This window comes from Thunnus albacares, chromosome 22, assembly GCF_914725855.1.
Source record: "Thunnus albacares chromosome 22, fThuAlb1.1, whole genome shotgun sequence".
NCBI classification, from domain to species: Eukaryota; Metazoa; Chordata; class Actinopteri; order Scombriformes; family Scombridae; genus Thunnus; species Thunnus albacares.
Window position 1 is genome coordinate 7,152,549 of NC_058127.1, and position 20,488 is coordinate 7,173,036.

The 20,488-nt window shown below is 37.5% G+C and overlaps 1 protein-coding gene across 5 annotated transcripts in view; it reads right to left on the bottom strand.

Annotated features, from left to right (window-relative positions):
* The window catches only part of arhgap36 (Rho GTPase activating protein 36), a 79,643-nt gene that overhangs the window by 8,723 nt on the left and 50,432 nt on the right, over positions 1-20,488 (bottom strand). For all 5 annotated transcript variants that reach the window (XM_044341364.1, XM_044341363.1, XM_044341365.1 and 2 more), the window contains exons 4-7: positions 8,700-9,013; positions 4,027-4,243; positions 3,798-3,853; positions 2,715-2,865 (exon numbers count right to left, since the gene is read on the bottom strand). In XM_044341364.1, coding sequence (XP_044197299.1) covers positions 2,715-2,865; positions 3,798-3,853; positions 4,027-4,243; positions 8,700-9,013 — 738 coding nt within the window. The remainder of the gene's footprint in view (positions 1-2,714; positions 2,866-3,797; positions 3,854-4,026; positions 4,244-8,699; positions 9,014-20,488) is intronic.

Consider the following 20,488-nt stretch of genomic DNA (forward strand, 5'->3'; position numbering starts at 1 on the left):
AGTATTATTTGCAAAACCAAAATCCCATTTACTGTCCAGCTGGTTAGATCATGGTATGAAGTCCATAAAATCCTTGGAGTGAGGAATGATTTGTCACCTGAAACACCTTTATGGAAAAGTAAACTCATACCAATGATCTCTGATAATAAAATTGAACTCTGGTATGATGGAGGGATAAAATACCTGGAGCACTGTTATAGTGATGGCATCTTCATGTCCTTTGAACTGCTAAAAGAGAAATATGATCTATCAACCGAATATCTTCTGTTATTTGCATCTGAGAGCCTTCTGAGCAGCTGACACTACCTGACCTGACGAGGCTGGATGAGGCACTTCATAGGCTCAAGGCATTTTATTAGCCAGGTATATTCACCAATTGATCAATCAACGTCCAAAACAAAACATACATCAGTCAAGAGAGAGCTGGGAATCTGACTTGGACATTACTATAGATGAGGACCTATCGTGTGATCTATGTCAGAACAGCATGTTTGCCACTGTAAATGCCCGATTCAAGCTGGTCAACTACAATAAAGCCCTAAATGGGCAGCCCCCCACCTCCAGAACTCTCAGGTCATGTGACCTGGGGCTCCTGGTTGTCTCCCAGGGGGGACCTAGCCTTTGCTTGTGCAGCCCCTAGACTTTGGACCACCACTGATTCCTCGTCCAACCTCAAAATGCACTTTCATTCTTTAGCATTTGGATCCACTTGAAAGCTTTGCTTGTTGATTTGTGCTATATGTTATATATATAGTTTTTAGTCTTTCATTCTGTTTTTATTGCTTGATTTTGTTCTGTAGAGAACTTTGGTCAACTTGTTTTTGTGCTCTATAAATAAATATGACTTGACTCGAATAGCAGCAGCTCTGCTTCTAACTGGTTTTAACAGAAAACATCACATCACCCCAATCCTGGCTTCTCTCCATTGGCTCCCTGTTTGTTTTAGAATGGATTTGAAGATTTTACTGATCACTTTTAAAGCACTTCTGGGTCTGGCCCCAAGCTACATAACAGATATGTTGACCTCGTATGAGCCAGTGAGTGACCGTGCTTTTGCCATCAGGGACCCTCAACTTTGGAACGACCTGCCTGAGGAGATAAGGCTCGCAGAATCAGTGACTTCTTTTAAATCACTTCTTAAAACCCATTTGGAATTACTTTTATTTAATGTTGTCTTTCAAGCATCTTCGTATTGTCTTTTAATCTTTTTTATCATCTCTCTATTGCTTTCTATTGTTTTTTGTGTGTGTGTTGTGTCTTTGCTTTGCATTGTACTACTTTTGCTTTGTCTGTCAAAGCACTTTGTAAACTGTTTTTAAAAGGTGCTATATAAATAAAAATTATTATTGTTATATTCTTCATCAGCTTTACTTCACCCCTCAGTAATTACACCGCTACAAACCTACAATCTCCAATATGTGTTTCAGATGCGGCATTACTGAGGGCACAATGTTACACTGCACAAGGCAATATGCCAAAGTCACAGCATTTTGGTGTGACTCATGTGACACGCTGACTAAAATTATGGATGTACCAGTCCCATTAGACCCAGACCCGTCTCCTAGGAAACATAACAAACTTGAACTCTTGCTGTTTCCAGAAAATGTATTACATTAACTTGGAAGTTAATGATAAACTGTATGCCCTCAAAAACAGATACAGTGATGTATTTTTAAAGATTTATTTTTATCTGGCAGCCGTTTATTAAACACATGGAAACATTGCTTCTGTCAACTGTGGGCTCAATGTAATGTAACCTTTGAATCGGCTCCAACGTAGGCCAATACTAACGTCCAGGTACAATGGTTGAGGTCTGTCATGACATAGGAATTGTGTTTTGTTGTGTTTTTTTTCACTTGCTTGTTTTCTGTTACCTGTGTATTGTATTACTGAGTTTTTAGTGGGAATAAGTCGTACTGTTTATTGCATATTTGAGAATTCTAAAATAAAATATTCCAACAAAAAGAGAAATGAATGGCACAACTGAGAAAACAAGACCACATTTTAACACCAGGTGTAAATGCAAAGACCCATTGATCACATGGTATTATCCGGATAATGTATCCAGATACAAATCTCATTAATATCAGGTGTAAATGGGGCCTGAAGGTCAACAAAAACAAAATTCTCAGCTGGTGTTCAGTTACTTGTAAAAGCTCCACTAATTCATACAGTATTTTAACACTAATTTCTATATAAAAATAAAGGGCTATTTCAGAGTGGCAAATGAACAGAAAATTAACCCCCAATTCTGCAGCTCTGTGGAGCTTTTTAGCCTCTTTTAGCTCAAATTTTTTTTTTTAAGACACATTACTGTTTTAGTTCATTTTCATTGCTCTGGTAAACCTTGTGTCAAACAGCAGTAGGCAGCTGATTTCAGCAAAACAAAGCTCTTAAAACCCACTGCCTGCCAAGCACCAAACAGCAGACAGATACAGTACGTGACTAGCTATAGTGAGGATAGTGGAGCATTTAGCAGCTTAAGAGCCAGATATTTCCCTCTGGAGCTGGTGGAGACCAAAAACAGAGCTAAAACAGAGTGAATATTGGACTTATATTCATCATTTGGACAGAAACACGCCTCCAAATTGAATAATGTTTGCAAACATGTCACCCATAATGACTTTAGAAGACAACAATATGTCTGTTCTTATGTCCTCTAGTTGCCAAGTATTGTGTTTTTGTCCATGTATAAAAGTTGTGTGTGCGCGTACGGTTGGCGTGCAGGAAGGCGGGGTAGAGCTCTCTGGGCAGCAGAGGATCAGGTATGTCTCTGAGAAACTCTTTGAGCAACGCCGCCACGTCATGGACGCTGTGCTCCTCATCCAGCTGGACGTCCACCCCCATGTCGAAGTCCTCCCGCAGCTAGGGAACACACACACAAACACACACACAGTCGCGTTTACATTACATTGACTTACATTCATTTCCTGGTGATTTATCCTAACTTTAACCTAAACTTACCTTAACTCTAAATCAAGTCTTCAAGAATCAAATATATCAACTTAGTTTACTGGATACCTATTACTTCCATTTATGTTGAAAATATGTTGAAAATGCTCTCTCGGGGCCTGTGTGGGCTTTTGGTTCTAGCTTCAGTGTTTCAGTGTCGACTTGAGTTTTATTTCTGTCTTTTTGATTTTGTCTTTGTCATTTCATCTGTGGTTTTTTGCTGTGTTGTATTTGTCCTTTTTGTTTATTACATGGTTTATTACTTTTGTTGTCCAATGAGGTGACACAGCTACTCTTTGCATTTGATAAATTCTGCAAAATAATGTAAAATAGTGTTATATCTCTCTTTTTTTTTAATAGTGTACAAATTCATAAGTGTTGTAGAGAAACACACAAACTTTATTCAGTAAGTAAACGTCCAACTTTCAGGACTTCTCGTAACATATTTTGTCCATGTTTGGGTTTTTTTTTGACGTTGCTCACACATCGTTAAGTTTTTTATTGTATCTGTTATTGGTTGTTGTTGGTAATTTACCTCAACTGGCCTTAAAATAAATTATCTCGCCCTTCCCAGGTGTTGTTTTTATAAATACCACTTTCTTAGGAGTGACAAAAGCTTAAAATCAAATGTTCAAGGTCAAAATACAATTTGAGAACATATACTGTATAGATTTTATTTAATATACTATCCGCCGAAGTAGATATATTTAGATATTTTTATATTTTGCGTCATGGTTTTGGAGTTTTACACCCTGGTCCGTTTCATTCAGCTGTATTTTTTATTGTTTAAAATTACAAAAAAAACTTGACAGAAGCGGATGTGGGTGAACAGGAAGTGTCCTCACCTGTCTCACTCTCTTCTTAGAGCTCCCGACTCTGAAAATGCCCACAGTCTGAAGACCTGGGGACACAAAACGGAGCACAGTGTAGCATCAACAGCATCGGAGAGCTTGAATTTCTCTCTACATTAATTCACTACTTTAACACAAATCTGAATTTGCTGCTTCTAGATTTAAGTATTGGGGTTTTTTTTTAGGGGGCACAATTAAGTGACTTCAAGCCCCTGTGGCTCACCATAGTTCTCGATGTGAGTGCAGCATCTTTCCAGCACCTGGGGCACCTGTCTGAAGATGGGGTTGAGGCTGAGTTTGGTCTGAGTCCTCCCCTCCGACGAGCCGGTGCTAGGTGACTTCTTCAGCTCCAGCTCGGCTGGGTGGGAGAGCTGCAGAGCCTCCAACAGGCGAGACTGACTCTCTACCAGGTCGGAAATGGAGTCGACTGACAGGCCGCCCTGCAAGGTAAAGAGAGTTAAAGGGGTGATGCAAACAACATGTATATTTGCTTGGTAAAATAAAGTGTCGACTACTGGTTCATAATGTTATCTTTAGGGACAAAAACTGAAAAAAAGTGAGGAATAATTATGAATCTTCAACATAATAAGCTGCTGATTTTGTGTCTAAAGGGAAATATCAGCTTTTAGATGGTAAAAACTCATTTATACGTCTGGTTTTGGCAATGCTAAGTTTTCAAACTTGCAGAAGAAAAGAAAGTTTTCGAGCAGAAGCGAGCAAGAGGACGGAGAAAGAAGAAAAAAGATGGAGGAGCAGTGGCAGCAGAAAATGGAAAGAATGTTAAAAGATGGACGGCAGGCGAGGAGGCTGAGCAGAGAACGCGAGGAGTCAGATTGTGTCACTCATCCTGACGTTGCCATCCAATAAATATCTCAAGAACTGGAAACCACAGAAAATATAAATCACTTGTTTATGAACTGCAAAGTTTCTGGAGGGACGTCAAGCGTCAAGAGGAATTTATAGCGGCGTTGCGTTCCAACAACCAGCGGTTCGGTTATTGGGAGGATATTTATTCAGTCAGAAACAAGTAAGGTGCACAAGCTAAAGTGAGGTTTAAACAGTGTAAAAGGGTGAAGCCTTATTTGGTATTTGCTGCAGTTTTGTCTCTTTTAAGCCTCTAAAACTGAGAATCTCTGAATCTTTCTTGAAAGAGTGAAAGTCTGACAAGTCAAATATAGAAATATACTTTATATATAGTGCAATGAAATGAAAATATTAGGTATAATACATAGTTTTTATTTAACTTTACTGAAAAATTGATGTAATTCACCACAAATTGCTCTTAGATGCCTCAAATAAGAAAGATAAAAACTTTTTCACCCATAACTCCAAACTACATAATTATAGTATAAAGTAAACTAATTTTCATACTATTATGAAGCTAAAATACACTAAAAATTAATGTATTTTTGTGTTTTGCTCCCACAGACATCAATCAAACTGCAACTCTGGAGAATCACTAAATGTTTTAACAAAAGTTAATAATTATTATGTTTTTTGGAGATTTTTCTGCAGCTGTTTCGGCTCCATCTGTTACTTGTTAAAATGCTTTGCAGGTGTAAGTAGCTTTTCCATTCTCTCTCTGATTTTGGGACGATATTTCTCCGTCACACTCAGACATGTGAGGTCTGCTCCTCTGCTCCTAATTTGCGTTTATAGAAGAAAAAAAACATTAATAACTTTTGAATGTCCTCACAGCAGCTTCTCCTCCTCCGCTATTCATCTTCTTCTACCCATTAATTTCAACCTTTACTCCTACTGTGTATGCAATCTGTCACAGCTCAGGACGCGACGCAGCGGCAACGCCAGCGCGCTGCCTCATCCGTCAAGATGAAGCTCTGCAGCTGACTGCATGTATGTATGAGTGTGTGCGTCGTCAGATATGTAAACAGTGAGCTGCTACAGTCCAGACAGCTGTAAGAGGATGAGTCAGAGTCTCATTTATTTCGAGACCGATGGGAAAACTTTGTCTTTCCGTTTCATTCCTCAGACTTTCTTCTATCATTCAGCCACTTACCAGAGTTATGTTATCAATGTTGTGAAATATGTTCTATCAGTTCACAATTATATCAAAATCTTTACTTAATGTAAAGCAGCTCCATTAGTTTTCATTAGCTTATGTTGACTCATAAAGTGGGAATTCTCGTTGTAAAAAGTTTAGATTTCTGCTCAAAAAATGTACATAAACAGGAAGTTCATGCTCTTATCCTACATACAGACGTCTTATTCAAAGCTTTTGTGGTCATCTGTTGTAAGGCTGCAACTAAAACTTCTTTTTTTTTTTTAAATGATCAATTAATTTGTCATTTATTTTCTTGATTAATCGATTGGTTGTTTGGTCTATAAAATGCCCAAGATGCAACTTAAAATGTCTTGTTTTGCATCAACAACCCAAAGACATTTAACTTTACTATCAAAGAAGACTAAAGAAACCAGAAAATATTCACATTTAAGATGCTGAAACCAGAAAATTAAATAAATTAAAGGAAAAAAAAAATCAAATAAATCGATTATCAGAATTAGTTGTCGATTAAATTTCTGTTGATCGACTAATCGTTGCAGCTCTAATCTGTTGGATGCATTTTATTGAGCTCATTAAGAAAAAACTATAAGATTAAACTAAATTAACTGACTGGAGGTGAAGGGAAGATAATATATAAAGCTTTCTGTTTCGAGGTTTATTTCTTTTTACACTCTTGCTGCGTCCTCGAGCAAGAAACAAAACCTTAAACTGCTCTGAAGTTGCTTCGGGCAAAAATGTCTTAAAAAAAAAACAACTAAATATGCAACAGTTGCATCAGATTAAAACACAACTCGAATTAAAATAAGAAAAACTCCTGCATGCTGTCTCACTAACTGCTTGAATACCAGTTTATGACATTTCGGTATGTTTAACAAAAACAGTAGACACCAGAGTCCACAACATTAATATAACATAACACATTTAATTACAATAATTTAGGGATCCATTATATTCTCTTATCAGCATCCTGAGCAGTGCCTTCGTATTTATGACAAAACTTCTTATAATATTTGAGGCAAATAATCTTATTTGCTTTAACTTCAAATCTCAGAAACATCAGCTGAGTTTTAAACAAAAATAAACAAAGTTAATAACCCTGTTGAATAACTGTGACTGCACGTTGCAATTATGTTAAATGGACCATTTTTTTATGTTCCTGAACCAGAGCTGATTACAGTCACATATGTTTTCATGTTGCCCCCCCACGATGTGATTGATTACATCATCTTTATTGCATGAAATCAGTTACTACACACATGTAACATTTCCCTGCAGTGATCAATACATAAAGTAATACATTATAGATTAAACTGATGATTGTTATTCTTCTTGAAATGTGATTTTCTCTGTTTTATATGCTCATAAATAGACTATTAGCCATTTATAGACACTCCTGATGGATATTTCATACACTGGTCAATTAATGAATTAAAGGATAATGAAGATACTTATTTATTTGGAGCGTTTTGATGCTGCATGATGATTATTTCTGTCTGAAGACGTGTTTACCTCAGCGGCTGACTCTCATGAGCTCGTACTTGATAGCCGGTTAGCGGGTTCGATTACTGTGCTCTGCGGCCGTAATGATACTCATTACAGGCTTAATATAACGACCGTTTCCAGGTCGATGTGCAGAGGATTACAGGGTGTGAGGGCCTCGAGCTGAGAGGAGGTTTTAGATTACGCCCGACAAAGCAAACACACACACACACATACACACACACAGCAGCAACACAAGCATTTTTTTTTTCTTACAAACACACGACTGTGGAAACAAACAGCAGAGTTGGTTGTAAAAATGTTTACAGCTGGAGATGCAGTCAGTGATTAACAAGCTATATGCACGCACACGCTCATGATTTTCTCCCCTCTCAGATAACGTTTTTTAGAATTTAGTTCCCCCAAATCTCTCTCAAAAACACACGCAAATAAGCAGCGCTTGATTAAATGAGGAATTCTGGCAAAAGTCAGAGTGAAATTAAGAGCTAATGTTGCACTTGGAGCAAGAAAAGAAGTAAAACTTGAGGTCAAAGTTCACTGCAGTCCATCATACCTGTTATTTCTGGCTTACACAGTGTATATCTCTGAATATATATAGTTAATAAAACACATGTTTTAAAGCTTAGTCAGTTTACTCAAATGCTTTAAAGTATTTCTATTGTGACATTTTATAATTTATATTTCAGAAGTTACGTCTTCATTTATCTGACAATTGTAATCAATCAACTATCTAGGACATGTTTTTATATGAGATAAAATAGTCAGTATGATGCCTAAACACTTCATAGTACATGTAGCCCTTAATGTTCCTCTAATGCTTTAATTAATCAATAAGTTAACAGTCTGAAAAGGCCCATTCTTCTCTGATAAGTACTGTTGATTTCACTACGAGTACTTCTATAATTTAACTTTATTTTAAGGTTAAAGTTTGAGGAGTTTTTCATCTTTAAGTCATAGATTTTAGTCCTTTTTCCTCCACTAATTAATTTCCTATTTTAGCTGAATTTGAAGTTGAATTATACTGGATATGGAAGTACGATTAGGACAAAATTTATGAGAAAATAAGTATAAAAAAGTGAAAAAATATCTATAAAAATAACTTGTGAAATGATCAAGAAATAAAATTGTGCATGAAAAATATCACAAAATATTTATTTATTTTTTTTAATTGATTGTTTGACAAAATTTTAAGGTTTTTAATTTAAATATTCTCACAATATTTACATGTTTTTTTTAATTAGTTGGAGAATTAAATCACCTCTTTGGTTTATGAGACTCTTTAAAAGCCTTTTGGATAAATTAAACTAGAAACACAGCTGTCTTCTTCTGTTCGTCCGACATTTTCAAGATGTTTTGTGAAGCATGCGTCTCACCCTTCTCTGTGCTCGTCCGGTGTTATCCAGAAACGTTGGCGACAGCGGTTTATTCTGGTTCTCAAAAATCGGCGCCGGTGCCACGGAGTTTGAAGACGGCGAGCCGGGAACTCCTCCCGTGATCGACGAGGAGCTGACCAGCGGTTTATTCCCGTTGAAGAACTGCCGCTTCTCGGCCCTGAAGCGCAGGATGCTAGCCTCCAGATCCAAGCAGTCACGCCTGCTCTCCTTCAGGGCGTCCTGCCGCCGTTTGTACGCCTGGTCGTTAGCAATAACCTGGGAGAGCGGGATGCCGAACGCCTTGGGGGCTGATTCTGAGGGAGAGAAGAGACATTAAACAAGTTATTTAATCTTCTCTTGTTAGCCCTGATGCTACACTTAAAGTGTTCTGGAGGGATTTTGAGACAAACACACGTTTATTGATGGTTTATGGTCGAATTTTCGTACCAACTTTGGGGACCACGTACTAATGGGATGCTCAACAGTTGCATGGATTTAGATATGGATGGTAGAGACACACTGAATAATCCCTTCCAATAGTTTTAACACTCTCAAAAGTAATACACTTTTTTTTAGTTTTTGAGTTTTCTCTCCAAGAACTCGGCCGTTTTTCATAACTTGCTTAATGATTTGACATTTAATTGACATGAAATTCAGGTTTGGCTCTTGAATGTGAGTTTATGGCTCCAGTCTGGTCAGATAAGAAGCCCAAAAGTGGGGAGGTTTGTTGATCCTTTGTCCTGGTTCAAAGACCCCAGAGGTGATTTATGCTTTTAGTTCAGGCTGAAATTCAGACAAAAGTTATTAGTCAGAAATAGTTTCTCAGGAAGGCTGTTCAATCTCTGTTTTGACACAGTACTTAAGTTTAGTCCTGCTAAGAGACACCCACTTAGCAAAGAGGTCAGTTCAGGGTCTGACGGTGAGACTCTCTACGTCTCTTTAGTTTGAAATTAAAGAAAGGCTGTTTTACCTGTGAATTATCTATGAATCATCCAAAGTGTCCAACAATAAGCAAATGTCTGCAAAAAAGTTATTTTATATGGTCCTAATATGCCTCTTAATAGCTTGCTTTGCTAATGATTGCAGCTACAACATCATATATTTAGAGATCCTAAAGGAATTTAACCAGCTTTTTGAGCTACATCAGCTAATTTGACGCAGATGTCAGAGGCAAACAGCTGGATAATCAGACTCATCAATCAATACAACATAATATTTAATTTCCACCTCACAGAAGAGCATGATGAGAAAAAAAAACATTATTGAGAAACAAAAGAAGAGCTTCTGGTCAGAAGTGAGATCTGCACCTGTAACAAAGAACCTATTTCCTGATGATGCGTGGGCAGGTGTGAAAACCTCTTTGTGATATTTATGTTAGATATGAAATATGAAGAAATACACGAGAATAATAGAAATAAGAAATCTTCAAAGCAAACCTCAGAATTCAAACATGAAAAACAGGAAACAGGAAAATATCAAGAGACGTGTTTTCAGTTTTCAAAGTGTTAGCGGTTAGAAGGAAGTGTGTTGCTGCATGACGACATTATTTACCGGTAGAGAGTAGTTAATACAGCTCTCGTGTGTTAGTAAACTACACAGAAACCTGGCCTGGATTTCAGCACAGAAAGACGCAAATGTGTATCAGTCTGGCTTAATTCAACAGTCCAAGTGAACAAGATTGCAAACTTTTGCCTCATATGGTGGAGAAACTCAAAGTCCTTCAAGCGTTTGACTCGTTGGAAAGAAAAACATCACTTTTGGAGTTGTAAAAAAAAAAACTGCAGCTGTTATTTCAGCCCCACCATCTATCCATCTCATGTAGAATCTGCGTTTTATCACCGCAGAATGAAAGACATGACGACAGAATCGTAATATTTCAATTCACGTTTGCGGTTACAGCTTTAAACGCTTAGAGGTGGAGTTGTGGAGCGTGAATACGTAGAAATAGATGAAGAAGGTGTCAGTATTATTCACTTGAAGTGATTTTTAGGTGTTAAATATTGCTTAAATGTCCCTGATGTAAGATTTGTGTGAGAAAAAAAATCACAACTATCATTGAAAACACAACTAAAATTAACTTTTTTCCCCTCACTTGATCTAAATCTTTATGTCGACAGAACTGATCTTAATAATTCTTAAGTGTCTGGAAAGTATAAAAATATCGCTCATTAGAATAAGCACTCCTGCCTTATAAATCAGTTTCGTCCGAACACATTGATGTTGTAAATCTCCAGTTGGAGCCGAACCAGAGTCATGAGTGAGTCTCGTTTTTATATACAGAACACATTCCTCTCCGCTGATACCATCTGATCCCCAAACAGGAAGATGATTTGACGTCCATCTTCCAGAGTAAGACTCCTTTTATGCACATAAATAACGGACAATGTTGAATTACAGAAAGGAAATTCAATAACAATTTGATTTCCATGAAGACAGTGTTTGTCACTTGTGTTTGTGATGTGATGACACATGGAATTAAACATTATAAGTATTTCTTGGTGCGCATATAATAACCAAATATAACATGTTGCAGCGTTATGAAGGGTCAAAGCAGCTATTTAAACCCCTCTGAACACTCAAAAGGACTGATATTCTGTGTTTCTTGTGGTTAAAAATAAAACTAAAGTAAAAACAAATGTTTAAATGAAGCCAAGCCGTGTCTCTTGGCTGGACTTGACTAATAAAAAAATCTTGTGCAAGAGATGAACGTTATATTAAATATTTCAGACAAGAGTTGAACTCAACTTTTCTGCTTCCAAACCTCCTTAACTTAATTTGACAGCTGCTAAAAACACTTCATCTGTAGATCAAAACATCTAAAAAAAAAACCCACATCACACAAAACCCTGTCTCATAAATGATGTTTATGTACTATTAAATTATGTTGCCCAGTATGTTTTGGAGAAAATTTTCTACTCTGCAAAGTGTTGAGTTCTTGCATTGCAGAAGTTGTAGGGAGGCGGTCAGAGTGGATGTTAGTGGTGAAAAGTGCAAGACAAAGATCCTCACACATGTTTTAAGACATAATAACAAATAATTTGTGTCTGATGTTTTTTTTCCCCACAAAAAAGTATGATTACCACTTAAAAATCCTTAAAATGACATCTTACTCCTGCCTCATTGAAAAATCCAGGATCTATAAAAATGTCAAAAGTCGGACACAAGATGTCTCGTCCTACACAGAAAGGTCCTGTTCTCTGTATGTGTGCACTGGAGGCTGCAAACTGGACGACAACTGGCTCCAAACTGGTCACAAAATCAGCTCATAAGAACAAGCTTTAGACAATTTTTTTCAGTGAGCACAAAGAAGCTTTCTCCTTTCAGCAGATGAATATGAAAATCATCTTCCACTATCAAACTCAGCACAGTGAAGGTCAAACATCTAACTGAACACATTTTCTGGAGGAGACTAAAACACTTTGTTAAGGAGAAGATTTCAATTTTAGTTGCCTTCCACTCAAAAATGTGTTTTTCTGATTGTGATGTTTGAGCTTCACTGTGCAAACATTTGACACCAGAAGGCCGTTTTCACATTCATTTTCTGGAAGTGAAAAGTTTCTCTGAGCTCAATGATTTGAAGGGGCGGGAATATGACCATGATTTGTGACATCACAACTAGCTTGGAGCCAATCCTGGTCCAACATTCAACTTAAACAAGTGTGACGTGGAAACTTGAGGCCTCCAGTGAACAAACACTGAGAATGAACTTAACGGTGAAGTAGGAGACATCTTGTGTCCAACAGTTAAACTTTTGAAATTAAAATATTTACATATTCATAGATTTGGGATTTTTTTAATGAGGGAGGAGGAGCAGAAGTCATTTTAAGAAATTTTAAACAGTTAACTGAGCTTAACTGTACAAAGCAGAGTATTTTTATATATCCTAAAACATGTCTGGAGGGGATCTTTAAACACTTTAAACACATGTTTCACTTTTTAGTGTTTAACCAACACTATGATTGTTCTTAGAGCTTTGAGTTGCATAAAAAATAACCATAAAAACCTTTAAAAAGCTTTAGTTGCTACATGCTAATATTAGGCGGGTAAAATAAATGAAATGTTGGTGCACATTCTGCAGATATAATTCAGGCAGCATTATGTTTCCTTCAAAACTTTTTTTTTGCTGTTGCAAATCAGTAATATATACAGAAAATGTTTTTTTAGGAGGCAGGGTTGCACTGTGTGAAATGCAGCGCGCCCGCTATCTCACAGTGTGCGGGGGACAAACTTGCCTTGAGAAAAATGAATCATGTTCAGCTATCAAAGAGAAGCATCGTGAGAAAGATAGAGAGGGCAGCATCAGGATAAAAGGAGTGGCAGGGATTAGAGGGTGGATATACTGTAAACACAGACACACCGAGAGAATGAAGGTCAACTGATCTTAATGTAGCGGACAGATAATGACCGAGAAAGCTGATAAGGGGCGATGAGATTGACGTCTGTTTATACGCGGTGATGAAATGAACGTGCAACCTCGTTAACGTGTGAACGCAGAGACCGCAACAGCCCCTCGCACGAGAGATTAGCGGTTCAAGTGGACAGAGCAGTGTAAGAATAGACAGAATGGATGCAGAGAGCAGGTAAGAGAGGGATAAACAGGTAATCCTGTTAGAGCCGCCACAGTCGCAAACCAGACATCACACTCAGACTGATACAGGCTTACTGCAGCGGCGGCAGCAGCAGCAGCAGCAAGCAGAGCAGCGTTGCAGGCTGCAGGTAAATGCAACATGAGCGCCGTCACCGTCATCGCAGGTGTTTCTGGTCGGCGGCTCGGCTCAAACTGCAAATCCTTCGCTTTGCTGCGTCACATGACTACAACAGTCAGAGATCTGCCACACCAATTAGTAAAAGTCCAGTTAGAGAGGTGAATTAAGGGCGCTAAGAACAACAGAAACAAAAACAATGGCTCGGATTAAAGAGTGACGGAGGCTAAATAAATTAACCGGAAAGTATTTTGATAATCGATTAATTGTTTTGAGTCAATGAGTCAAAAGAATGCCCCAATTCTCTGATTCAAGCCTTTCGACTGTGCATATTTCTGGTTTCTTTAGTCCTTGTTGTGGACAAAACAAGACATTTGAAGATCTTTGGGAAACAGCATTTTTCACCATTTTCTGACATTTTATGGATCAAAAAACTAATCAATTAATTGAGAAAATAATCTTTAGTTGCAGCCCTAAGAGAGTAGATTAGATATGTTAGCAAAAAAGGTGCTTATAATGTAATGAGCAGAAACTATGGAAACTATGGAAGTTCATTCCCGCCAGAAAAAATGCTTTGACCTCTCCTACTCACATTTACCTGATTACTCCTGATCCCTAAAATAATTTTCTATTAGAACAAGTGAAAGATTATTTCAACATTTCCCCAAAATGAATGTTGAATTGTTTCAAGATTTTTCAAGGAATGAGTAAAGAAAACAGAATATGACAGTTTTCTGGACTATAAATCAAGAAAATTATACTTTTGAAGATAGTTTTGGGAGCCATACAGACTTGCTAAGCTAGGCTAACCACAGCCTGACTCCAGCTCCCTACGTAACACACAAACAAGAGATTTATATCGTTCTTTCCTTCAAAGTCTCTGCAATTATCTCACAGCACTGACACTTTTATGACAAGAAGACATAAAAAAATAATTTTATATCAATCAATCAATCAATCAATTTTTATTTACATAGCGCCAAATCACAACAAAAGTCATCTCAGAGCAGTTCTAGACTGTACTCTTTAATTTACAGAGACCCAATAATTCCCCCCATGAGCAATCACTTGGCGACCGCGGTAAGGAAAAACTCCCCTTTAATGGGTAGAAACGTCAAGCAGAACCGGGCTCTTGGTGGGCGGCCATCGGCCTTGACTGGTTGGGAGAGAGAGAGAAAGAAAAAGGGGGTAGGTACTGTATGATAGAGGTTTTTTAAGGTGTGTCATCATGATATGGTCTTGAACTCTAGTTTCCCAGTTTATAGGAACAACTGATACATCCTGCCGACCCTGAGTGGTGAACGACTGTTCCACTTAAACGACACAGCTGTTCAGCGCCTAAAATATACAGAAATAAACTCGAGGTTACAAAAGGAGAGCGAAGCATTAGAGCGCACTCTGCATGAGTCATTCACATGCATTAAACAGGAAACACTGAGCAGAGTAAATCGCTTCGCTTCTATACTTACATGCTCGCAGAACCGTGAACGGACACATGATCATTTGAATGAAAACACATGGAGAACCAACACACACACACGTGCACAGTCACACCTGGTGACAAGAGACCCAAGCAGGTCAGACAGCCAATGGAGACTGGCAGGAAGCCCCGCAAAGACTTAAAGATAGAAGATTGACTCAGCTTGAAATAACTTCCAGGTTGTGTTTGGAGCGACACCGATGCATCATTCATACTGTAGGATGATCAAGAATTTAAACAAACTGCGTGTGCATTTTTCTGTAAATGACTCAAAATCCTCTTTAAAAGAAAGTCCACTTTTTTAAAAAAGAAAACATATTTTCTAATTGAAGGTTAGAATATCCCAAACATCTACTTTAATCAGCTACTGCTCTTCAAAATTGTTGTATGGAAGATAAAAGTTGAGCCAGAAATGACATTTTCAAAGCACAAATGCAGGAATATTTGTAATCTTTCGCTCCCTGTAATGGTGAGCTGTGTTAAGCAGTAATAGATGTAGATTTGGGTATCGATTGTCAAAGTGCTACTGAATTGTTCCTTCCAATAATCTCTTTTTATAGAAAATGTCACCATGGATATATTTAAATTTCATCTGTAAGGTATTAGCTAATTTATGAGCATTACTCAATTGTTATTTCAACATTAATCGACTGTATTACAGTAACTTTTGGTGAAAATACAACCCTATTAGTCATATAAGCAAGTACAAACTTGCTAAAGTAAACATTTTGCTGAGTCATGCTCTGTATGAATGAGTGTGTGTGCGCAGGTATGTTTAGGAAAAAGAAAAAAGGATAAAGACCTAGTGCGCACATACACAGCTGTGCATATTGATCATCTGACAAAAAGACCAAACCAATGGCCTTTTTTAGTAGTGGCACTTTATTCCTATGTCTCTAAAATAAAACCCTGGATTATAATATTATCTTAATCCAGAGAGATGTTGACCAAAAATATGAAAATGAAACTTAGGTTGTTGGAATAACATTTTTGTCCTTTAAATAATAATGCACAAAATCTCATTTCAAGTAGATCTATTTTTAGCCCTATAAAAAAAAAAAAAAAAATCTCCCACAGGCCAAAGGCAAGATTTAGGAGTGACCGACACCTGATTGGGTTTCTTCTGGGGCTGATCTGAGCAGCCGTCGTCCACGTGTGCGTCCATCAGACGCCAGGCTCAAGTGCACAGTTAAGCTCTTTGGCAGGTGCCTTTTGGCCGACGGCCAGCTAGCATTAGCTTGTAGCCAAAGGTACAAGCTAGCAGTCAGTGACTACAACAAACTGTGATGCTCATTTACATCAACAGCTACCGATTCACTTACAAAATCTTGTAGACATAATGAGATTTAACTACTTGAGGATGCGGTAGTTAAAATAGCTCCTTTTTTTTTTTAGCAACTTTTAATTGCTAGCTGATAGTGAACACAATGGGGATTTACTGTATTGTTAGCTAAAGTGTTAGCTTGTGTTAGCAGTTTAAAGTGTTACGCTGCTCCAGACGTCCAACCACCATTATGGTCATTTATCATGTAGTAATGTTCCTTTATGGCCAAAGTTTTTCAGGTAGCAGCTAACCTCAGGAACTAAAAATCAGGAACTTTATTGTGAGTCAGTTCCTGCATGTGTTCCCACCGTATCTGAGCCGTGAAGATCGGGCAAATTAGTCAGATATCGTGATAAAAAAAAACAATGGTTTTTGTTTGAGACTCAGTTTTCACACGATGTAACAACACTGATTCATTCAGGGATGGGAAAGGTAAATAAGAACTCCAGCACATTTATGTTTCTTGATCTACTGGTTGATTGGAACATACTACCCCCCAAAACAGGGACATTTTTAGGGCCAGGAAACTATGACAAAGGAACTAAATTTGGACCCTGGTTTCTGGGTATCTAAAAGGTTCCCAGGGCCATGGAAAAGTTCTTGCAGTGGATATGGACCATTAGCTAGTATGAATAACAGCACAGATTGACCCAGTTAGCATTTCTAGCATCTGGATGCCAATATTTATGTGATAGATAATAATCTAGACCATGTAAAACTATCAAGAATTTGTTTTGTGTGCTAGTTGTTTCTCTATTTGGCACACCATGAAGAATGCTGCACTTTCTCAGTAGGTGACTCACAGCATTTTTAACTACATTTACCTCTTATCATGATCAGTGGATAATATGCCATTATCCCCCCCCCCCAAAGCAGCTTTTAAAACCTTATTTCTAATGCACACATCTAATAACAGCAATCCTCTAACTTGCCACTTATTGAGGAAGAACTCAATGTCTCATTCAAGGACACTTTAACACATTGTCTGGTCCAACGCATTTCAAACAAACACAACATCCTCTGCCAGCAAGAACGGGCTCTGACCATTGAATAGATGCCATCTGTTAATGTGTCTTACACACTGTACTCTAATGGCCCTGTTTGATCAGTAAATCAGTGCTTATTCCTCAGTCCTGACGTCTGTTGGCAGGAACAGCCGAGCTGACCACTCCATGCTGCTGCCTCCTGACTTTTGGCCACATTTGCTGGCATCCTTTGCCAACTACAACAGTGTTAGCTTCTTGTACTTGGGGTGTTTGCTTGTGTAAAGTAAACAGTCGGGGATTTAATAGCTGGCTGTGGCAGCCTGGAAATGTTGTTGTCTCAGAGTCGGGAAGAGAAGCTCTAACAAGACATTTAGACATCGGAGAGGTTTTACTATTATAAAGTTAGAAAAAGGTGAATAAATTGTCCTTTTTTTAGTGATTTGACAAATAAAAATCAAACAAGGAGGACAGGTAGATACATTCAAGAACATTATCGCACTGAGGGTCCAGAATTCATGTTTTTACTGTTGTTTCTAGGAATTGTAGGAGTTGTACACTCGATATTACATGAATTCTTTTTCCAAGCTGACATTTTGACTCGTCGAAGCAGGAGAAGCACGGGTGTTACTAATAACAGTAGCAATGGCACCGTTCCATTTGGGTGTCCCAGTAAGCCGAGACAGTGTGCCAGTATGCACAGTACGAAGGCCCAGAAACTCGGGCACGCAAATGGAAAGCAGCCATGACTGACGTTACTAATTACACTTGTGCTTTAGCTGGAATGCCATGTTAAAATGTTTGCTTTAAAAAAAAAAAGGTCTTTCAAACACAAATTACACTTGGGATTTGTTTCAAGACTGATTAAAATCAATACTTTTATAATTGACAGTCTTTCGGCCAAAAAAAATAAAATAAAAAAGGGACTTATATCAGAATATTTCTATACAAATGACATTATGGACAAATCTTTAAACCCTCATTTTAGACCTTTATGAAGGGGAAATACACTTTAAACATGGTTAAATAAATAAATATTCATAAGTAAAATGTGCAAAAGAAAAAAAAAAAAAATCAAGAAAATGTAACAGGCTGCTTTTGGTTGCTAGTCAAAGATCTACAAGGGTGAGGTTTATGGAGCCCTGAAAACTTAAGTAAGCATTATTTGTCATTGTTTTACACACCATGGCAACAAACTAATATTTATTGATATAATGAGGGGTATTTTTAACTCACATGATTATCTTCTATTGTCTGTTTTGGAGCCAAATTCTATAAATTAAATCAATTCTCTCCAAAACATCACATATATTTAGATTGTTTCTGTTGTACCAGCCAATATTAGTTAATTTTCTCAATGTCTCTGACACATTTTGATTGATTTGACCCCTCTGAACATGTCCTGAGTTAACACTAAAATTCAGACAAGCAGACAGCTGCATGTCTGACTGGTTGCCACCTTGTCATTCAGGAATCTCACTGCTTTCCGTCTTTATTAATTTGGGTCCTCAGGTCATCATCTGTTACTGTTACTGGAAGACTGAAAGAGATATATTTAGACACTGTTGAGTTCTCATTACTGTTTCACCACATCAGCAGCTGGATAATAATACCAGTCCTCCAGGGCATTTGTCTTAATGCATTTTAAAAAACGTGTGTTTAGTTAACACAGAACGTCCTCCGTGTGAACCCCAGTTTGAAACAAATAGAAGATCGAGGTTAAGTAACTTCTTATTAGCCGATTCCCAAGATAAAGAAAGATGCATGCCAAAGCAGAGTAAAGACAGTACAGATGCACAAACATTCCTTGGAGGTTGAAGGGTCTAAGAAACCAACTCTGCTGCCTTGAAGTCATTTCTTGAATTTATTAATTTAGAGTTAAGAACTTTGCAAATAAAGCGTATTATGCTGTTATTGGTTTGGGACAGAATTAAACAAAGTGAATGTTGCAAACACATTGTTGCTCCTTTATTTAGAGAAAACCTACTCTGTGTAGGCTCTACAAGTGTTTATTTATTTCTTGAAACAAATGATGTTTACAACATAAAACATACACTGTAGATACATGTGGGATGGGCCAGATGTTTGCCATAATACAGAAATCTAACTAGATCATAACATTTTAAATGGTCTCATGTAAAATGGGCCAAAGCCACCACCTGGCCACCAGTCGAAACTCACCATTAGTGTTTAGTTATGTGTCAATTTTGAATGTGTTTCAGGGTTTCAAGTTGTTGTTTTTTACTGTATTTGTCACATGTGCATCAAATACATTCCATAAATAATGGCAGTGAAGCTCCACTATACAAGGTAATATTATCAAAAGGGACTGAACTAATAAAACTTAGATCAGAGACCAAATAACTAATAATAAAAGCAGAAATGAACTTGAAGTTGTGTTCTCAGTATATATGTCTTATAATATCTCACATTATGTACAATATGTGTAACATGTTACAGTAAACATGTGTTCATGGTCATCCAGCGTTGTGTATCTTAGGCTCTGTCAGAGGATTTGAGGATTTTTATAGCTGATGGACTCTTAAAGAGTCTTGACCTGCTCTGTGTGGAAAAAGCCTTGAGATAACTTCTGTTGTGATTTGGTGCTGTATAAATAAAAACTGACTTGACACCAACAAACTAATATGCCTATTGTCAATGATTAAAATCTCAACGTGAGTTTCCTGATGGAGAAGAGATTAGTGGGTTTGGGCATCTGAAATCTTACATATGAAAACAATCATCAGACAACAGAACAATAAAAATCTTTTATTCCGGCAACATCTATTCCAAGCTTTGAATTAGATTATGCTAATATTTTGTGCATCAACTCCGCATGCAAAAAAAAAAGATAAATGCCAGATGAATATGACTTTTTTTTTGGGATATTCACATGATCTTCTCATAATTGCACTGTTTTCTAACATGGCTTGTAGGAATCCACGTGGGTCCAACAGGCCTACAGACACAATGGAGACATAAACAATGTCAATAACCTTCACCCTCCTTCATTTATTACCCTTAACGATCTGAGATCACGGGCTTTATATTTGCTTTCTCCTCCATTATCTGATATGATTTTCAGCGCCAGAGAAGCTTGCACGGCTAAACCTAAATGCTGCAGCTTTTCTCATGATTCCTAACAGCTACAAACTATTATTACTATTAAAGTGAAAACAGCAAATAAAAATAAAAAATGAATTATTATTGTTCTTACAATAACTTCGAACTGATTACGTTAGCATTCTGTTAAACCCATCACTGTTATCTGTTACCTTACATGTGCCGACCCCTGAAAG